The sequence below is a fragment of the Lissotriton vulgaris genome, chromosome 2_1 (genome assembly GCF_964263255.1).
Source record: "Lissotriton vulgaris chromosome 2_1, aLisVul1.2, whole genome shotgun sequence".
NCBI classification, from domain to species: domain Eukaryota; kingdom Metazoa; phylum Chordata; class Amphibia; order Caudata; family Salamandridae; genus Lissotriton; species Lissotriton vulgaris.
The window spans coordinates 1,825,533,482-1,825,554,169 of record NC_141687.1 but is presented as its reverse complement, the minus strand read 5'-3'; the positions used below and the strand labels follow the sequence as shown (position 1 = coordinate 1,825,554,169).

At 50.0% G+C, this 20,688-nt stretch overlaps 1 protein-coding gene across 4 annotated transcripts in view; it reads right to left on the bottom strand.

Moving 5' to 3' along the window:
• Positions 1–20,688, bottom strand: part of UACA (uveal autoantigen with coiled-coil domains and ankyrin repeats) — a 403,907-nt gene that overhangs the window by 18,592 nt on the left and 364,627 nt on the right. For all 4 annotated transcript variants that reach the window (XM_086957925.1, XM_086957928.1, XM_086957929.1 and 1 more), the window contains exons 10-12: positions 10,983–11,057; positions 1,662–1,763; positions 1,425–1,523 (exon numbers count right to left, since the gene is read on the bottom strand). In XM_086957925.1, the coding sequence (XP_086814051.1) occupies positions 1,425–1,523; positions 1,662–1,763; positions 10,983–11,057 (276 nt within the window). The remainder of the gene's footprint in view (positions 1–1,424; positions 1,524–1,661; positions 1,764–10,982; positions 11,058–20,688) is intronic.

Genomic DNA, 20,688 nt, shown 5'->3' with positions numbered 1-20,688 from the left:
GGGGGGCGGGCGCCCCTAGGAGGGCTTCAAGTGATCACAGGGGGCGCCAGGCTCTGGCCAAAAGAAGCATTCTGCCGATAAATGACTTGTTTTCAATGGAGAACAAGCATTTGCAATGCAATAGGTCTTGCATTTACAAGAGTTTGAGCTATTGGCATTGTAAATGCCAATAGCTTAAATTCTCGTAAATGTGAGACCAATTGCATTGCAAATATTTTTTGTTTCCAAGCGACCCATGCCGTACTTGCACGATAATAGACACCACGCCACTTTCGTTAGACGAGCCACGTCTAAAGAAAGGGCTGCGCCCGCCATTAAAATGAAAGCGCAGTATGGAGCGCTTTTTCCCAAAATGGCATTTGTTTGAAAAACAAGAGCGAGAGCAATGCCATCCCCCTGCTGGATGAGTGGAGCCAGATCCCCCGTAGTCTCCAAAGTTACAGTGCCAGGGCCTGTGAGAAGGGGTCCGTGGGTCCAAAATTAGTCAGGAGAGGGGAGCTGCGTGCCCCACGCTCTAACTTCAGCACCAGACCCCGGGGGACGGGATCCCCGGGGTTGAAATCAGCCCAGGGAGGGGGGTTGCTTGCCCCCTTCCCAAATATTGATGCCAGGGCCCGTGGAATGGGGTTCTTGGGCTAAAATCAGCCCAGGAAGAGGGGCTCTGTGTGCCCCTCCCCTTAGTTATGATGCCAGGCCCTGGGGGACTGGGTCCCCAGGGCTAAAGTAAGCCCGGGGAGGTGCGGTGTGCCTCCCCTCTCCCTAATTTTAACACCAGGCCCCAGTAGATGGGGTCCCAGGAACCAAAATCGGCATAGGGGGGGGGGGCTGCATGCCCCTCTCCCCCAAATATTGCCAGGCCTCAGAGGATGGGGTCACAGGCCATTATTAGCCCAAGGAGGGGGGCTGTGTGCCCCCCTAACCCTAATGATATTGAGGGCCCAGAGTATGTGGTCCTTGGGGCTGAAATCGGCCAGGTGAGGGGGTCTGTGTGCCCTCCTCTCCCTAAATATCACACCGGGCCTAGGAGGATTGGGGTCCCCAGGGCCGGAGGCCATCCACCCACAGTGCATGGCTGTAGGCCATGTGCAGTGTGGCGTTGGCCCGCAGGATGGTTGTACTGAAGAACAGGTTACATAAAAAAAATCTGGGGGGCTCTAAAACTGTATAATAGATCCTTGGATAAGTGGGCAGTTAAGTACTTTGCCTCATATCAGCAGTCATCTAGGAACGTGTGTGTGTGTGTAAAAATAACCCACCCATTATTTCCCCACTGCCACCCAACAGCCAGTGCCATGTGGAATTCGCAGGACAGACATACGATAAAGGGTCTCAAGCTCAACCTTACGACAAGTATATACCTTGACTTTATCTCAAGTCAAACATTCCTCACAATACCATAGGCTAACTCAAACAGTAAAGTTTACCTCATAATACTTCAATCTGGCTCTCAGGGATTCAATGGTACGCAAGCTGTTCTCGTGTTCTTTCTCCTTCGCTTCCAACACCATTGCCAACTCTTCTTTCTAAAAGATGATATATATGTGTCCATTACATGCTGCACTAAGGATTACAAGCCATTACCAACTGAAGAACCTAAAGGACTACACCCAAAAAATACTACTTAAAAACTGCCTGCTATTTTAGGTATTTTATATGCAAACCTGTTGCTGCTTCAGCACACCACTCTTGTCAAACATTTGCCGTTGTTCGCGCTGCATTTCCCACAACCGCTCTTTCAGCTCTTCATTTTCGGCCTCCATGTCCTACAGAGGGTATAGAGACAAGGTAGCATGTTATGAATTTATAACTGCTTAAACATAAATATCTATGCAAGTATGAAGTACCTGCTTAAAATGGAAAAGTTACTTACCTTTGGTAGCAACATTTCCGGTGGACACTCCTTCACCCTTTGAATATCCCAAGTGCCAGACTAGATCCAGAGACTTTGTAACAACTCTCCCACCCTGGTAGCTGGCGCTTGCTTCATCTCATGGCTAGAAACTGCATAGGGGTGCCATAAAGTGTCACCCAGTCTCCGGACATCAATTCTTCATCAATTATTCCATGCCCCAAGACACAGAGACAGGGCCAACATCAGATTGAACATGAATGTGCAGTGCAACAAACTACACTGGAACTATTTATTCAGGAATCTATGATCAACCTTCAGAAATGGGGTGGTGAGAAGGATCAATAAGGAATAAAGTACTTAGAGTATCCACCAGAAGAAAGATAGTTAAGGCAGCTATCTTACTTTTTTTGGGATGGATGCTACTACTTGCAGATTACTCATCTTTTGAAGAGATACAACAGCACCCTCTCCCAGGTGAGTCTGTAAGAGTGGTTAAAGAGAGAAGTCCGGATGTATGGAAAAGGCAGAATGGCCATCCTTTTTCACCTTCGAATCTAAGCAATAGTGCATTGCAAAAGCATGAAGAGGAGCCCAGGTGATGGCACAACAGATCTTTCTCACAGGAATACCTCTGCCTAGTGCACATGTTGAGGCCTTCGCTCTTGTAGAATGAGCACGGATTCCCTCTGGAGGTCCCTTCTTAGTAAGGGCATAATACATTTTAATGCAGAAGACGACTGACTGTGATCATGTACTCTTCCGGACCGTCTTGCCTTTTCTGATGCCTACATATCCAACAAAGAAAGAGCTGGACATCAGACCGGATCTCTCTCGTCCAGCTGATGCAATAACTGAACACCCTCAAGAGTCCAGCCACTGCAACCTCTTAGGGGGATAGGGCAGAGAAAAAAAATTAAAGGAGAGTAATGGACTGTCTCATGTGGAATGGGTTATCACCTTCAGCAGGGAAGCTCCTCTGGACTACCTCCCCGATAACAGGAGCGTGGGAATCCCTCTGGTAACTGTGAATGATAAATCCATGGTGGAGGGGAAGGAGGAGGTGCCAGGCTAGTGCTCCTGTCACAATGTTTCCGGAACTTAGGTGGTGAATGGTGTTCCAGTGCTATATCCTTCTCAAAGGTGTGTTTCGGTCCTGTTCCATTGGGTGTGGCCTCGTAATGATTTTTCCTGTTTGGTGGTGAATAGTGAGGCACCATAGCTTGGCATTGAGCTCCTCCTGGAGTCCAACCAGGATGGGTTGTCCCTGGTTCTCTGACCCCCATCGATGTAGCTTTTCGGAGCCAAATTAATCCTGGTAGCCGAAGCAGGATTCAATATTAAAGTCAAAGGCGCTGTCGGTGCCGAAGGCTGGGGATGGAGTGGGTGTTTCAATGTAGTTGGTTGGCTTGGACTTGGCTCCAAGGCCTTCGCTTGGCGCAGTCCATGGCTTTCTGGCAGTGGCGGACTGGAAGTCTTGACACAGACTTTGGGGCTCAACACTCGAACCTCTCAAGATGGGTACTCGAGGTCAGGTGGAAGGGGGTGTGATACAGTCAACTCAACGGTTGGGAAACTGCCTCTCTCAGTGGAAAATAGCAGATTATGAGCTCGATCCTGGGCTGAAGCAGAGGGTCTGTTGGCCCGAATTCTGTGGCTGTGGTTCCTCCTCGAAGTTATCGGGTGTGGGGGATGTTCTTTCTGATCGTGCAGCGAGCTAAGCATAGATCTCAATGGTAGCAGTCTCTTTTTGAATTTAAAGGGGAGGCAGACAGCCTTGTTGTGCTCCGGAGACAGATGAGGGTTACAGACTCGATGATGGTCTAACCAGGGGCATTTGGACTGGCAGTCTGGACAGTACCAGAAAGGGGCTCGTGTTGTTACTTAGCCTGTATTCTCAGAGAAATAGGCTGAGGAAAAGGCTCAGAAAAGGGACATGTGCCCTGAGCACGTCTTTGTATTAAGCTTAAATGTCCGTTTCAGATTGTTTTGAAAAGATCAAGCCTCTTACTGAATGTTATCAAAAGCAATCAACATGCATCTTCACCTACTTCTGCTTCAAGGAAGCAATAACTGTAAATTTCAGGTATAAACAATTCCTGAAATAAATACTAAACAATTTGATACAATGACTCTTTGAATTACATATAACTGCTCAACTATCAAATCGTACTGAAATAAATATCAATATGTGCGTGCTAAATGCAATACACATTTATAAATGAAAAATGTGACCTCAAATAAGTGAATATATTGAATACTACGGGGGTACATTAGCAGGGAAATCTTTAAGATTATATCGCCCAAAGGGCAGCAATATAACATTTAACAGTGCCCTTTGCACAACCTTGCTGGGATAAAGAAAGAGAAAACAAAACACCAAGAACGGTGTGCCATCAGAAGTTCTACATATTGTGCACACCATTCCGAAAAACTGTTCCATTATTCTGAGTAGACAGATTTTATGGAGGGGGAGGCGCTGACTATATAATGACAACCATCTCTGCTGGTAGGTGACAGGAACACGGTTGTCCCCACTCAGTCTCCAGCGTTGAAGGTAGAGACTCTGAAGGTTGAGTTTCAGAACCTGCCCCTGTGTGGGAAAGGAGATCAGCCTGATAGGTAGTTGGAGCTGGGGACAAGAAATTGCAGGTGGTCGGCATACCAAACCCGCTTTGGCCAGTCAAGGGCAACGAGAATGCCTTGGGCTTGGTCCTGGCACAATTTTCTCTACACCCAAGGAAATAAGCATATGTTAAGAAATGTGTAGTGAGGCGGAAACTTTCACATCAACTGGAATGCAGCCCTAAAGGTTCTCTGCAACAGAAACTACAGGGCACAGAACTGTGGGCAGTGAGCATTCTTATGAGTGGCAAAGAGATCTACTTGAGGTGTACCCCACAGGGCGCAGATGTCTTGAACTGCCTCCAGATAAAAACACCACTCATGGTTGGCAATGTGATAGCGACTCAAACTGTTGGCTCAGGTGTTCTGGGAGCCTGACTGACAACCAGACATAAGCCATTCCCCCCTACCACCTCCTCAATTCTCTGTACTTTTTGGCAGAGAACATGCGACCCAGTATCTCCCTGCTTGTTGACGTACAAAATCAAGGGCTTGTTGTCTGTCAAGATCTGCCTAGGTCACAGCAAAGAGCCAGACAAATTGCCTGCCGCACAAGTAAGGTGATGTACTGAACCTGATTTCCTAAGAACAGAGAACCCTCGTTTCCAGCTCCTCCTGATGCACACCTCACCTCAAAGTGGATGAGTCCATCACTACTGTGGCTACTGCAGGTGGAGGGCAAAAGGACTTGCCTTGCATCAGGTGCTTTTTACCGAGCACCAGATCAAGCCTGTTGCAGTGTCCTGTGAGATTAAGATGGTATCCAACAGATTGCTTCTATATTTAAACCATTGCAGATAGAGGCACTAATCATGCAGCAGTGTGCATGCATAAACAGTAGAATGCAGGAAGCTAACATACCTATTTGGCGAAGAGCCAGGAGTGCTGATGCTAGTCAGAAAAGGAGGAATATGAACTGGCAAGGAGTAGATCTACTATGAATTGCAGGCATCTTGTGTGCGACTGCAGTAACAGTCAGTGGAACTATGCATCCTGCAAGTCGAGGGACTCCATCCAGTCTATCATTTCCAGCACTAAAAGTACCTAGCAGCATCAAGAACTTTGCTTTGTCAGGATAAAGCTGAAGACCTTGGGGTCCAAGATCAGACATAGACCATGGTCCTTCTTGTGAACTAGGAAGTACTTAAGAGTGTCATCTTTGCCCATCTTCCTCTTCTGAGACCATCCATTGGTCTTTTCTGCAACAGGGCCGCCACCTCCTGCTGCACGATTAGAAGGTGCTCCTCAGGCTGTCAAGTTTGAGGGGGAGGGATCGGAGGTAGTGTCTGTGGGAAAAGAAAGGCCTGTTGTAAATGCTTTCAGGCCTGCAGAAACGAAGACAACCTCCCTCCAACTGGCCGTTGTGTCCCCGTACATGGAAGTGCTAAGGCAGCTTTCCAGGTGGTGGTGGTGGTGGTGTGTGTTGGGGTATGTCAGCACACTTTAAACAAATGCACATTTCAACCAAAACCCTCGCCACAGATATTATACAAGTGTACAAGTCAAGGACAGACTTATAATCAGTAAATTCATTTTCAGAAGATTAAGAGTGCGCACAGTCTTCACAGAGACAAATTCTGAAACAATTTGCAGATGAACAAAAATAGCTCTTGATGGGATGTATCGTGTCCAACCGAGTCAGCCATGGATAGTGTTTTCTCGTGAAACTAAAAACAGTGCCATGCGCAGAATTTCTGAACTGACATTTCCTATAGGAACCACATGTACAGGATGCATATTATGCTTTGTGTTTCCACTAGACTCAGCACATGCTTGAAGTCTCTTATATCCAGTTTACAAAATGACACGTATGTGCAAGGACGTCTCTTCTTGATATACCGCCCTCAGTGCAGGCACCACAGCGGTGCACTGCAAATCTTCCAGGGTAGCCATGACTACAGCAAAACCAGATACCAGGAGGTAATCTGTAAAGGACTGGCACAAGTAGGGGATACATACTGTAGTAACTTGAGTATAGCTTTTGAGAAACACCTGCAACGCAGTGGAAAACGAAAAACTTCACAACTCCTGTACATACATTGCTGCAGGCCCGCTGTCGGCACCGCCTTCCCACTACATTTAGCCCAATAGGTGCCCAACCAATTTATTTTAAAGGTTCTACCTAAAAACCAAAGCAGAGGCGGGGAAGTAGAATGGGCACGGAGAGGAACCTACTTACAAAAAGTATCTGAAAACCTATCAAACCCACAAGGTCCAGTATATTCACCCCACTGTCCGCTTTGGACAGGTTCGGCCCTGCAGAGCTCCTACACAGACCTGCTTTATGGGTGTTTTTCATGGGTGGAAACCTACAGGTGCAGAAGAAATCCTGATCCCTTGTGTTGTGCATTACATAGAGAAGGGCAGTACCATTCTTCAAGGGGAGATTAAGTGATTTGCCCAGAATCACAGGATGTTCAGTGTCATTGCCGATACTGGAACCCAGTACCAGTCTACTGTACTGTCTACTGGAATCCAGTAACCCCGCCCTAGCCATAAGGCCAACTACTCTCTGTTATCAAGTCCGATATTTACCTCCAAACTCTTCGACACTCACATCTCTCTTCGACACCTTGGAATGTGGAGAACACTACTTACAAACAAACCCCTTGATGCAGTCCCCAGAGCTCACCAAACACACCCAGAAAATACAGGGCAAACAGACAGAGCAGCACAGGTGAAGGCCTTGCTTTCAAAATACTACTACCCCTCTCTTGCATCATCTCAAACCACTTTTACTATGCAGATCTCCCAAACAAGCCTTTCTAACCCCTTCCCTCTGACTCGCCCCCCCCACTCATCTCAAACCTCCTCCTGCTGCTATGATCTACAAATAAATACTTTCTAGACCCCTCCCTCCTCAAGCCCCCCACTATCCTTTTCAATCCAACTAACAGACTCACACGTCCACCGCTCAGAATATTTTCATAATTCCCTATACTAATTCACCACTAATCCGGTTAGGCTTCCGGAGTAGCGTCCAAAAGTGTTTTGATGCCTCATCAGGGGTACCAAGCACTATGTAAATGCAATTTACAAGTACTCACAGCTCTTCCTCAAGTATCCATTTAGCATAATCTTTATTAGAGCTCTTGCTGGTTAGTGCTACTCCACTTTACTGTTCTTTAATTCTTTCACATCACTGTTTACAATGCAGCCTTTTCCCAGCCATACAGAAGGGGGTGGTGATGGACGGAGCATCTGAACCAATCAAACACTCACACCCAGTCAACAGATAAGGGTTTAATCCATCACCGTTCTTTAGCCCACTCTGCCCCCCAGTTCAGACATGGCCATATGCAAATCAGTCTGACCATGTGCCTCATGGGAACAGTCCAGCCCGAACTGCCAAGCCATGCCTTCCCTGGACCGGTAACAAGCTTCCTAGGACCGGTTTCTGGCATTACAGCAGTCTTCAGTCAGGCTTGCTTGAATCCAGTGGCAAAGTGAGCAAGGGACTAAGGTCTGAGCATACCCTGCCAACTTATGGCGAACAAAGCAGTACAAAAGGGGGTTGTGATGGACGGAGCATCTGAACCAATCGAACACTCACAGCCAGGCTTGCTTGAATCCAGTTCGGGCTGGACTGTTCCCATGAGGAACAGGGTCAAGACTGATTTGCATATGCCATGTCTGAACTGGGGTGGCTTGGTGAGCAAAATAACGATGGATTAAACCCAGATCTGTGACTGGGGGTGAATGTTTTGCCATTGTGCAACATTCCGTCCATCAAGTTGTGTGTTTTGCCTTTTACCAGCCATCCTGGACTTGCCTTTGTCCTAGGCTCTTCCACTTCATCATAGCAATAGGACGGTGTGAGTGTTACCCCCACTTCTCTTCTATTACTCTTGCACATGAACCCACTTTCCCCAGCTAACTGCATACAGTCCTTAATGTTGATGGGTTATGTCACCAACTATTCCTCAGGTTATAGAGCAGTGTGACTATGCACAATGCCACGCTCATCCAAGAATGCCTTCCTTTTCGCTAAGGGACTGCACACGTTGGTCAATCATCATTTCATTTGGTAGTCATTCTCGCCTAAATGCATTTAGCAAGAAATACAAACACAAAGTCCCTTTATTCTTCTAGTGAGCCAAGGGTATGTGGAAATGTAGACAATGTACTAGTTTAACAATGTATCTTCTGCACTCAGGGACCTGGGGCAAGAACATCCTGACAAACATACATACTACACACCCTGCCTTCTAGGGGGGGAATGCCAGAATTGTAATGGAGCTGAGTTCAGAATCAGACTTTTACATAAATCAGGGTAACTCCTTAAATAGGTGACTCATTACGTGGAGGACTTTGGCCTGACTCAAGACACAATAGGGCCCCAGTGCATTACTTGTAAGTCATCGTAGCTCATTAACAGGATTCCTTTCCAAACTCATGGGAAACTGCACCTCCCTGTGGGATGACGGAAACTGTTCTCAACAGCTTGAAAAGGAATGATAATGAGAGGCATGTGTCCCATTTGTTCTTCGCCTCACCCCAGTCATTTCCAGTACGGACCACATATGGAAGACAAGCTCCAATAAAAACTACCATAGGCACCGAGCCTGACATAAAAGGAAGCTAAAGCAAAGAATCATATAGCATGGAGCATAGCCAAAGTACTTGTGTGTAGATTTCCTTACGTTACATGCATGCCTGGCTCCTTTCATTCCAAACTACAAAGGATCGCACAGCATTGTTTCAATCCTGCCACTTTTTGTGGGGAAGAAGTTAGAAGCGGACTTCTGTATCAGCAGGCATGGAAAAAAAGGAACTAATGTCAGAGCACATGGGAGGGGTAAATATATGGCTTCACTCTGTCATATATGGGGAGGTTTGAAGCGAGCGCTGAGCCCAATGGCACCACTTAGCAGTGCACAGAAGAACTGCTACAAATATCGCCAGACCTAGTTTGACACATTGTGAGGAACATGCAGTTAGAAGTGAGCAAGAAGTACTCAAACTGAACAATTGTGCCTTTTTGCCAATATCTTCTCAAAGTCGGAGAAATCTCATAATCCTTTTTTAGCTCCTCAACTAAGGTTTTTGTAGGGAGGATTTCTTAAGAGTAATAGTGATCCACATTAGGTGATTCGGCTGCTAGAGTGAGTCATTTGTAAGAAAGAAAATGCCCATTAGGTGCCAGTGCGGACAGCTACTGGGGGTGAGACAACCACATGTTTCTCTCAGCAATACAAGGGGAGGCAACATTTTGACTGCTGTATGTACAGATTCAATGTGATTGATCAGGATGGATTTACACCATGCCTTAATTCTGCTTCTTCCACTTCCCAACCTCAACATCTATTCTGGACAAAGCTGGCTTAAACCTGTTGCAATAAAATACTGTGGTTACCCAGTATTCCTCAGAATCGGACCTTTGAATGGTATAATATACAAAAATTATACTGTCACATATGTTCAACAAGTCACTTATACCTTAGTGAAGAGTCCGATGGTTGCAGCTCATCACACACCCATGTTGACAAGCAAGCACAGGAGTATCGTGGAGTACTATTGACACAGATGCTTATGTAGAATTCTTTGGGCAAGGCAAGACAACCGCTTCGGATTATGGTAAACTATTCGTCCACTTTGTGGAGTGGTTGCAGACAACTTTCTTTGCTATATTTGCCGACCTCTATAACATTTGGCATTATCCGGAGTGTGTATGCATCTATTTTGATCCAGATGAAGACCTGAGTCAATTAGCTCATTCTGCCACAGGTCGAAACGTCAATGCTAAAATTTCCAACTCTTGGATGCTATAACTGTTGATAATGAGAAAAACTGTAAATAGGAAAATCTGCCTCAAATTATACTAATTTTTACCTGATGAATCCAAGCATCTTTATATGTTTGTATTGTGTCCACCTTTGCACAATACTTTCACGAATACTGCAACACTGCACTTAGTTTGATCTTTGGAACACCTATATTGTGAATATAATTACCAAATGAGCTATTAGAAACAGTATATGTTTCATTAAGAGGGGAAACTCGAACTCAGTGTGAACTTTTATTTGTAATGTATCCTTTACAGATACTTCATTGAGGTGTAAGCGACTTGTTGAACATATCCTACTGCAAGACTGACAGCAACTTGGAACCAAGGAAAGAGATCAGTAAGAGGTAGGAATGTTGGGTCAACACAAGACTATTACGGAGAGGCCTGGTGCTCTGCTAGGCATGGTTATACCCCTAAATTTGGTTACTTTCATTCCTTGAGGGGAGCAGGACAGCTTTGCTCTCTTTTCACAGAAGGGTATGCTTGAGGACAATGGAGTGACGAAAAAATATTTCCCCCAATGTAATATATATTTTGCTGCTAAAATACACTTTATGAAATACTTGCCTAAACTGCTTCCCAGATCACTTGTTGCACGTGGGTCCAGCAGCAGAAGACCGGATCCTAGTAGTCTTTAAAAAGACGAAGCTGGAGGCAGCAAGTCTCATGTAGAGTGACCACATAACAAATATGACACTAAGTGAGTAATAGCAGACATACCTGATGCTGCTGCTGCTGCTCTCGAAAGATTTGCTGCTGCTTCAGTTTATCCTGATCTATCGTGTGGTGCCACTTCTGTGGAAATAAATAGACCATTACATATGGGGAAAAGGCATGCAGCTAAAAATGACAACAACTCATTGTCAGGCTTACAAACTTAAGTAATCACACATTCATTCCCACAGTAGAAAAACGTAAATCATGCATTTCAAAAAAAGAAACTGAATGTCTAATTTTCCAACTGGCATGGAGGCAGGGTGCATGGAGGGAGCACAGCTTGTACGTGGGGATGAAGTGTGGGTAAACCACGTGCAGTCGTGTAAGCACACACTTTGCAGCCGGTAGTGGGCTGCGTGTAGCTTTGAGACCACACCAGAATGACTCGGGGTCTATGAGCTCAATAAGGATGCAAGAAATGATCCCGGAGACCGCCTGTCCTAGGGACTTAGATAAGGAAAACTGTGAAACAAAGCCACAAGATAAGGTGCACTGCCTGGATGAAAAGTGCCCAAACCTTGAGCCCCACATTTAGAGGGCCTTGAGTTTAATAGCCACAAAACTGCGAGTCCGACCACTCCTCCAGCATCACCCCTTCCTTTTAGTGCAGCAGAGCAGCCGCATTAAACTACCTCCTAAATAAACTGCTTTAGCTATTCCCTGTTGATTGGCACAGATGAACAAGTTACTTACCTTCGGTAACGCTTTTTCTGGTAGATACAGTATCTGCCTGTGGATTCATCACCTTGTGAATTTCCCCTTGCGTAAGCAACATTCGGAAATTCTTTTTGAAGCTTCGCGCAGACGTGGGCGACGTCAGAGGCACGGCATCGCACACGACTCCGCTGACGTCACCGATACTACAATAGGCCCACGCCGGCGTGATGACGTCAGTTCCGCCCTTTTTTCCGTACCTTCGAGGCACACGGACGGACCAACAACAGTAGAAATATACACAGTATACACAGTACACAAATGTCAAAGTGACACACAGTGTGAAACAAATGCAATAAAACATTTGAAATAAACAACTTCTTGACAATAAAGTAAATACATTACAGTAACTCTGGTATAGAAGTGTGGACAACGGGTAGGCGGGTGGGTCAGTGAGGAATCGACAGGCAGATACTGTATCTACCAGAAAAAGCGTTACCGAAGGTAAGTAACTTGTTCTTCTGATAGATACATCTGCCAGTGGATTCCTCACCTTGTGAATAGAGTCCCACAGCAGTCCCCACTCCCGGAGGAGGGTGTCCACTCTCCTATACCAGAAAATCCTAGAGGACAGAGTGCGCAAAGTGACCTTCCCTCCTCACCTCGGCATCTAAGCAGTAATGCTTCGCGAAAGTGTGGAGGGAGGTCCAAGTCGCAGCCCTACAAATATCCTCTACAGGTACACCCCTAGACAAAGCAGAAGTTGACTACTTTGCTCTAGTAGAGTGAGCTCTTATACCCTCTGGAGGTTCCTTACCGGCTAAAGAGTAGCAGATCTTTATACAGAGGATGATCCATCTTGAAAGAGTGCGCTTGTGCACCGCTCTTCCTTTCTTGCAGCCAGCAAAACCAACGAAGAGCTGGTCATCCACTCTATAGTCTCTAGTCCTATCAAGATAAAAACCCACCGCCCTCTTAGGGTCCAGGCGGTGTAGTCTCTCCTCCTCCTCCTTGGAAGGGTGAAATGGAGGATAAAAGGTAGGAAGGGTAATAGATTGTCCTAGATGGAAGGGAGTTACCACCTTAGGGAGAAAAGCAGCCCTGGTCCTAAGAACCATTCGTTCAGCATGAATGGTCAAGAATGGGGGCTTGGAACTAAGAGCTTGAAGCTCACTTACCCCTCCTTGCAGAGGTGATCGCAACCAGGAAGACCGTCTTAAAAGACAAAAGCCTGGGGCGTGGCTAGCAAGGCGATGTGAGCGGACGTGATCTGGCGGGGCTCCCACTGTCGCCTACCTTTACGAGCTATTAATGCAGAGTCGGGGGGCCCTGAAGTCGCCCCCGGGGCTCATTGAGGATGTTGGGGCACCGAGAGTCAGAGACTGACTCGGGAGACGGCTTGTGTGCGGTGCCTGGTGGAGTCAGGTGGAGGTCCGGGAGCGGTGACCCGCCATTTTAGAAGCCCCTTCCGAGACGGGTCCCGCTCTCGGCGATCGGAGGAGAGCCCTGGTATGGGAGCGTGGCCTGGGGACCTCGGGCGCCCTGGAAGACCTTGGCGCTTGGGTGTTTGCGGACGCCCCCCTGGCCCCCGAAGAGTCGCTGGCAAGAGGAGACGGCTGGACCCGGTCATGGGCCGGAGGAGTGAGACCCGCCATTTTGTGTGCCTGGAGAATTGTGGCGGAGGTCCGGACGTCTGGGCCCTACTGCTGTAAGTGCGGCGCCTGTCTCTACGACGCAGCGTGGTGCCCCGGAGTGAGCGGCGGAGGACCCCATGCAGTGCATTTAGTGCAGCGACGGCAGCGGTGCAGTGCCAGGAGACCCCCAGGTCGGTGCGACCCGTCATCTTGAGGGTTGCCGGAGAGGGACACTGTTGCGAAGGACTCCTGTGAATCGCGCTTTGGGAGGCGCGGAGTGGCGAGTGCCTGGTGCCTTGGAGGAGCTGTGGTGCGACTTGCCGGAGCTTTATTCTGGGCGGACTGTGGCTGGTCTGGCCCTGGACATAGACGGCCACCGGTGTGCTGCAGGACGGTGACTGGACGGGACGAGCGGGGGCGCGGTCCTCGATAGGCTTGGGCTGTCCTGGACTTCAAAGGTGGGCAAAGCTCTGAGACACCAAGGTGAGCGGCGCTGAACCAGCGAGCGGGGTGGCGGAGGAAGGCGCAGCCCGCCATTTTTTGTCTGACTGTGGGGACTGTATTGGGAGGCCTGGCGCCCTGAAAAGCGGTTCTCTGGGTGGGGTGGGTGCGAGTTGCCTTTCACCCTCCATCTGGTCCCCAGGTGCCTTGGACAGTGTAGTGCTTGGAATGTGAGAGGGGCCTGCTGTGGGGGCCTGGATTTGCACATCCCTGGAATCTCGCGGCGAGGCCTACAATCTGGGTGCTGGAGCGCAATCTCTGTCGCCTGGAAGCATATGAGGGAGACATTGGTGGAGCGGCCCTGGACTTTGTGGTGGCCGGCTGGGCCTCTTCTTGGCGCCGGACGCTGTTGTGTGGACCCCTCCTTCCAGTTGATTTGTGACCGATGGGTGGGTGGGGGCCTGATTGGACACCGCATAGTTGAGGTACTTGGGAGTGTGTATAAGCCCTTGTCTCTATCTCTGGATAGTCCCCCGTGACCTGGCCTGTTCCCCAAGCTAGTACGGGATTCGGTCGTACCTCCTGGCCGGGAGGGTGCAACGCTGGCCATGACGCGCTCAAATAAAGGAAGCAAAGCCGATCCGGCTGCGGCCCCCAAGGACAACACGGTCGTGGCCATGTGGGGCAAAGCAGGGGCGCCTGCTACTAGCGAAGGCCCATCTCGGGTTGATGGAGATTCCCCACCGGTCACTCAGGCATTCATGTCCACCTTTATGGCAGAGCTGAAAATGGAGATAGGGTCCCTGTGGTCTGAGGTGCACACTTGTGTGAAAGAGCTCAGGAAGGAGGTGACGGACCTTGGGGAACGAGTAGATAGGCTGGAGAGGACAATGGACACGCGCACGGAGGATCAGGAACACCTATGGCAGCGCCTGGCGGCCCTCGAGGAGCAGAACATCGAGCTCCAAGTGAAGCAGGAGGACTTGGAGAATAGAAGCCGGCGCAACTCCCTCCGGGAGATTCCGCTTGGAGACGAGGGGGAGGACATCATGGGATACGTGGCACAGCTTCTACATGAGATCTGGGGGGACGAGAACGCTTCGCCTCCGGCTCTGGATCGGGCGCACTGTGTGGCCGGCCCCGTGGGAAGGCCGGGGTTCTGCCGGACATCCTGACCAGGGTCCAATTCTTCACCGAAAAGGAGGTAATCTGGAAAATTGCGCGTGACAACCCAGACCTGCGATTTAAGGGCCACAAGATTCAAATCTTCCAAGATTTGGCGCCTGTTGGACCCGGCCCTTTAGGCAGGTTCACCCCGAGACTTTTTGCTTTTTCCTAGCCTGTTTCTGGAACCTGGTGGTGGTGATTTTAGGCCTCTGCACACTTTTTCACTGTGGTACAGTGCAAAGTGCTTGAGCTCTCTGTATTTGTGGTGAGTGACCTGCCCTCCCATAGGAATGAATGGGGAATATGTATGCCCATGGTAGTTCCTGATGTGTGGGGAGTGCAGGGGCGAGTTTGGTATGAGAGAACTCGTGAGACTGAATGCTGCGAAATGGTATATGCGGCATGATTGTGTCTAGTCTAGAAGTGCCACTTTTTTAGAAGTTGGCATATTTGTGTAGTTTGTGTCTGGCGTGTGATTGGCTGGTGAGCCTGGTCCAGGAGTGCCTGGGCCGGCTTGTGGATTGACTGTCTGGTTTGAGGGGGACAGGGGCTGGAGAGCCCAGGAGGTTGTCTGAGTCAGCCCGTGGATGAAAGGCAGCATCTGCTGCCAGGGAAGTGGGAGGAGATGGCACCTGATAGTGAAGGGCTGTGTCTGCCTGCCACAATGCTGGCTCCACCCCCCGCTGGGCGACTGTCACCTCTGTCCCTGATACTGACAGGACTTCCCTATAACCAGTTCTAGCTGGTTCTCACACTGACTACACAAAGACTTCAAAGACTTTTCTGTGTATAAGAAGGGGCTGTGTCCCCTTCCAAAATGTTCTTGTTTCTGACTTGAATCTACCAGGGGCGGGCGCTGCCCAGCCCCTGGATGCCTGGAGGACTCCTGGGGGACCACTCTGCCTTGCCTGGGCTGAGGGGGGGGACTTTGCTGGACTTTTCCTGATTCCCCCTAGCGCCTGGGAGCGCTTTGCCCTGCTTCCAGCGCTTGAGAGCGCTCTATTTCGCCTGTGAAAATTGCAAAAAACACAGTTGATGGACAGAATGTAGAACAATGTCATACATTCACCCCAGTACAAGGATCTGGGCCTAAATCTGTGAGCGCGTGATTTTACCCATCAGCGCGTGGTAGCGCTGTTTTGGCCTTCCGCGGCTGCCCACGCCGCGTAATCACTTTTTTATTTATTTATCCCGAGGGAGCCCACCCTTCGGATAATGATTCCCCGCCTGCCTAAGCTGGGCCGCTGCGCGGCCCGCAGCGACCCGGAAGTGGATGGCCGGCCAGCCAATCCTAGCGCGGCCGGCCGGAAGTCCCGCCCCCGCAGCCCGAGAGAGAGAAAGGGCGGCGGGGAGAAGAGGCGGAGAGGAGTGATAGCCGCCCGGGGGCTCCGGTGAGCTGGGGAGTGCCCCCGGGGCCGCCAGGACCAAGAGCCGAATGTCGCGGGGCTCCCATGACCAGGAGGGAGCCCCGGAGGAAAGTGGTGCTGTGTGGGGAGGGAGACCACCCCGCCTCCCCGGGTGGCCGAAGGAAAGTGCTGCCGTCCCCCGGCGAGGAGGGGACGAGAGAGACAGAAGAGGCCGGCGTGAGTGCTGGCGCGGGGCCCCCATGCACTTGGGAGAGCCCCGCGGTTCCTACAGCCGACTAGGAGAGCTGGGTGAAGAGCGGAGGGGGCGCGAGGCACATTGCCGGTGCCTGCCCCCACCGCGAACACAGAAGGTGTCGTGCTGCCCGCCCGGAGGAGCCCAGCCAATGAAGAAGCAGCCTGGTGAGTGAGGGGCTGCTGGGGGAAGCTCTGGGCGGGTGCGAAGTGCAGCGCGAGGCCTCGGATGCTGTTGGGGCATGCAGGGCGGCCCCGGTTGACAGAGGGTCGCCCCACCGTTTTAGAGCCCTGAGATAGGCTCTGAAGGGCATTCCTTTGTGAAGAGCCCCGAGGCTCCCTGCCCCCTTTATTGTTTGCCGAGCCCAGCGAGGCTCAAGGTGCCATTGTTTGTAGAGCCCTGAGAGGCTCCCCGCCCACACGGATGTTTAGAGCCCCGTGAGGCTCTTGGGGGACACAAGTGGTTTCAGAGCCTGTGTGGCTCCCATAGTTGGCACAGTGCTGTCCTAGGGTCAGTGAGGACCCTGTCGCAGTTTGAAGTTCCCAGCTGCCCAGCAATTAGTGGGCAGCTGCACCGTTTAGGTCTTGGGATTTCACAGGTGCCCAGCAAGTAGTGGGCACCTGCTACGTTTAGGCTTGTGCTAGGACTGGCGCTGCATGGCAGCGCGCCCTGACATTGGACACAGGGCGTCTGAGCCCCAACAAGGCCAGTTGGCCTAGGGACTGCCACAGGTAGTGGCTTATGTGAGGTTTTGCGCAATTGTATGGTTATTGCACCTCTGAATGCGTTTTCTTGCATCATGTGTTATTCCTGCACCTCTGAATGTTTTTAGACATCATGTGATTTTTGCGCTATTGTATTGTCCTTACACCTCTGAATGTTTTAGGCGTCATGTGTCTCCTAGCGCTGCACCTCTGAATGTGTGTGTGATGCATCATGTGCCTTATTCTTAACACCGCTGAATGTGTAGGTTTATGCATCATGTGTTTCCCTTTACTACTCCTCTGAATGTATATTTATGCATCATGGGTAATGTGATCTTTCCTAGACCCCTAAATGCTGTGTGATACTTAGGTGGTTGTTCTTTCTAATACAGGTGGTCCTAGTGAGGCCATGGTTCCCTGCGTGACATCCTCCTAAGATGCTTAGGGTTGCGTAGGTGGTACTTACCTGTTACCAGTAGTTACTGGTTGTGATTTATATTCCCTAATTTCTGACAGTATTTCATTTCTACTAAGTGCTGATTCTGACAGTGGCCCATGTGGCCCTGTCTTGTAAATAATCCCTTGTGAATATTGCCCGTGCCAGTTGGCACAATGTACATTTGTGATTTCTATCTGATGTGTTTTTACAATACAAAAGTTATTTTATAAATAACCTTGTGTGGAGTTCCTTTTGTGGTGTGCCTAGTATGTTGTTGCTGTTGTGTGCTGGCGCAAATGCTTTACACATTGCCTCCGAGTTTAGTCTTACTGCTCGTGCCAAGCTACCAAGGGGGTGAGCAGGGGTTATCTTGGCGTGTGACTTCCTTGCCCTGACTAGAATGGTGGTTTCTGCCTGGCTTTGGCGTCAGCCTTAGCCTACCAGAAATAGCCAGTTCTAACATTGTTGGTCAGCGGTGCGATTTGGACTTGTGTTTGCGCAGTGCCACAGCGACAACTGGCTACATTACAAAACTCTGCAGTTTATAGATAGTCACATGTTTGGGATTATTGTTTTTGATTTTTGTTTTTCCTCAAGTGTCATTTTCAAATGTGTTCCTGCGCTTTATGTTTAGTGGCAGATGAGAGAAATTGACAGGGCGGGACGCCAGTAGAAGGGGAGGTTCCCATAGCTTAGGAATCCCTTGCTGGGTCCAGTGCCCAATCCCTGTTCCTGTCCCCATGTGTGTGTGTGGGTAGATAGGAGAGAGAAGGGGTGTGGAGGAGAAATGGCTAGCTCAGGAGGGTGGTTATCGCCTGAGTGTAGTGTGGTGTCTGGATTCCACAGTATGGTAGGATCCAGTGGTGGCAGCTTAAATGTGTCCAGTGCGTGTGAAGTCCCATTCCCAGTTCCCAGAGTATGGTGCCTGGTGCTCAGTAAGAGGGGTACAGGTTGTGAGTCAGAGGCAGTGAGGAACGGTCTCACCAGTCTGGAGGGGGAGTGTGTGGATGAGTGGTGTCTTGAACTGGAGTCGTCGGTGTGAGTTTCTTTTTAAGGAACTTGCACGGGAGGTGTACCTCTGGTGGTGTGCAGGAGGTCCTGCAGAGGCACTGGACAAGAAGGTGGATGTCTGGCGGTGTGCTAGATGTCTTGCAGAGGCATTAGGAAGTGATTTTAAAAGGAGTGGCTTGTGTATCTGATGATCCTGTGAAGGGGAAGAGGTTCATGTGTAACCCAGCTAGGTCTCAGTAGTATAGTAGGGGTGTAGGGGCTCACGCCCTGTCTCAGTGGAGGCGGAGTGAGTGTGGGACGGTGTGTCCCACGTTGGCCCGAAACCCTATCTCAGGGCCTGGAGGGTTCCCTAAGGGAGCGCCAGGTCAGGGGCCTAGGCTGTACAATCAGGTCATTTGAGGAGGTTCTTCCTGTGTCTAGAGGACGGGGAGTGTCTGTAACCAGAACTCCGGCGGTCCTAGTGTTGGGCAGTACCGCTCCTAAGTGGAGGGTGCAGAAGCCCTGGCTCGCTGAGCATTTGACCGTCTAGAGTGCTTGACCATTTGTGGGGCCTCTGGAGGTCGTTCCCCGAGGAGGGGGAAAGCCAGGTTGGAGTTGTGGCCTGACCTGGAAGGAGTACTGAAGGAAAGTGTGTCACTGATACGCCGCTGGCGTGTGCTCTGTCTAGCCTGAGACATACTGGGCCTGTAATAATGGAACTGGAAGGGGGTGCAGAGGGACGGTGTACCTCTGACCCCGGTGCAACCTGAGCGTTTAGATCTTAGGTTGGGAGATTAGGTAACTTCTAGGTCAAGAGGAATCTCTACCAAAGTGGATCAGCTGAAGAGACTGAGGGGGCTGCCCTTGCTGTGTGATCTGGGGCTCACCTGCAGTTTGTTGTTTACACTAAAATAGAGGAAAGGGGACTTTGCTGTGTGCTGTGTCCCCCCACCTGCTTGAAGAGGGACTGTGCTGTGTGCTTTGTACCTCTGAAGTGAAATAGTTTCCAGGTGGTAGACCAGTGATGGAGTGAGGTCCTGAGCTGTTAGGAGAATTGTGTTCTGGTGTGTGCTTCTCTGTGAGGGTGCGGAAACCCAGAAGTAGAGGTAGGATGGGGCATTCTTGCCCGTGACCTCTGGTCAGCCTGGGGGTGTGGACCCTAGGTTGTTGGGTCAGTGGTAGTTGAAGCTACACAGAGAGAGAGAGTGGAGAATGGCTATTGTGTGCCAGGGGTTACTACCCCCCGCTCTGTGGATTGGTTAGGACCTGTGATATTTGGATGGCCTATGGCCTGGTCTTGGCCGTGAATGACTAGGGAGTACCAGTGGGGCATCCAAGTTGTGACAGAGTTATAGTTTGGAGGTAACCATGTGGGTTCAGAGTGGCGAAAAACCGGAGGGTGTCCCTGCTGTGCGGGTCCGTGTCCGTGTTTTGTCGCCCAAAGCAAGGAAGCCCATCAGTGGAGTGATTGGTCTACCCTGCGTTTTGGCTGGAAGGGGGTTGTGTTGGACCCGGCCCTTTAGGCAGGTTCACCCCGAGACTTTTTGCTTTTTCCTAGCCTGTTTCTGGAACCTGGTGGTGGTGATTTTAGGCCTCTGCACACTTTTTTACTGTGGTACAGTGCAAAGTGCTTGAGCTCTCTGTATGTGTGGTGAGTGACCTGCCCTCCCATAGGAATGAATGGGGAATATGTATGCCCATGGTAGTTCCTGATGTGTGGGGAGTGCAGGGGCGAGTTTGGTATGAGAGAACTCGTGAGACTGAATGCTGCGAAATGGTATATGCGGCATGATTGTGTCTAGTCTAGAAGTGCCACTTTTAGAAGTTGGCATATTTGTGTAGTTTGTGTCTGGCGTGTGATTGGCTGGTGAGCCTGGTCCAGGAGTGCCTGGGCCTGCTTGTGGATTGACTGTCTGGTTTGAGGGTGACAGGGGCTGGAGAGCCCAGGAGGTTGTCTGAGTCAGCCCATGGATGAAAGGCAGCATCTGCTGCCAGGGAAGTGGGATGAGATGGCACCTGATAGTGAAGGGCTGTGCCTGCCTGCCACAATGCTGGCTCCACCCCCCGCTGGGCGACTGTCA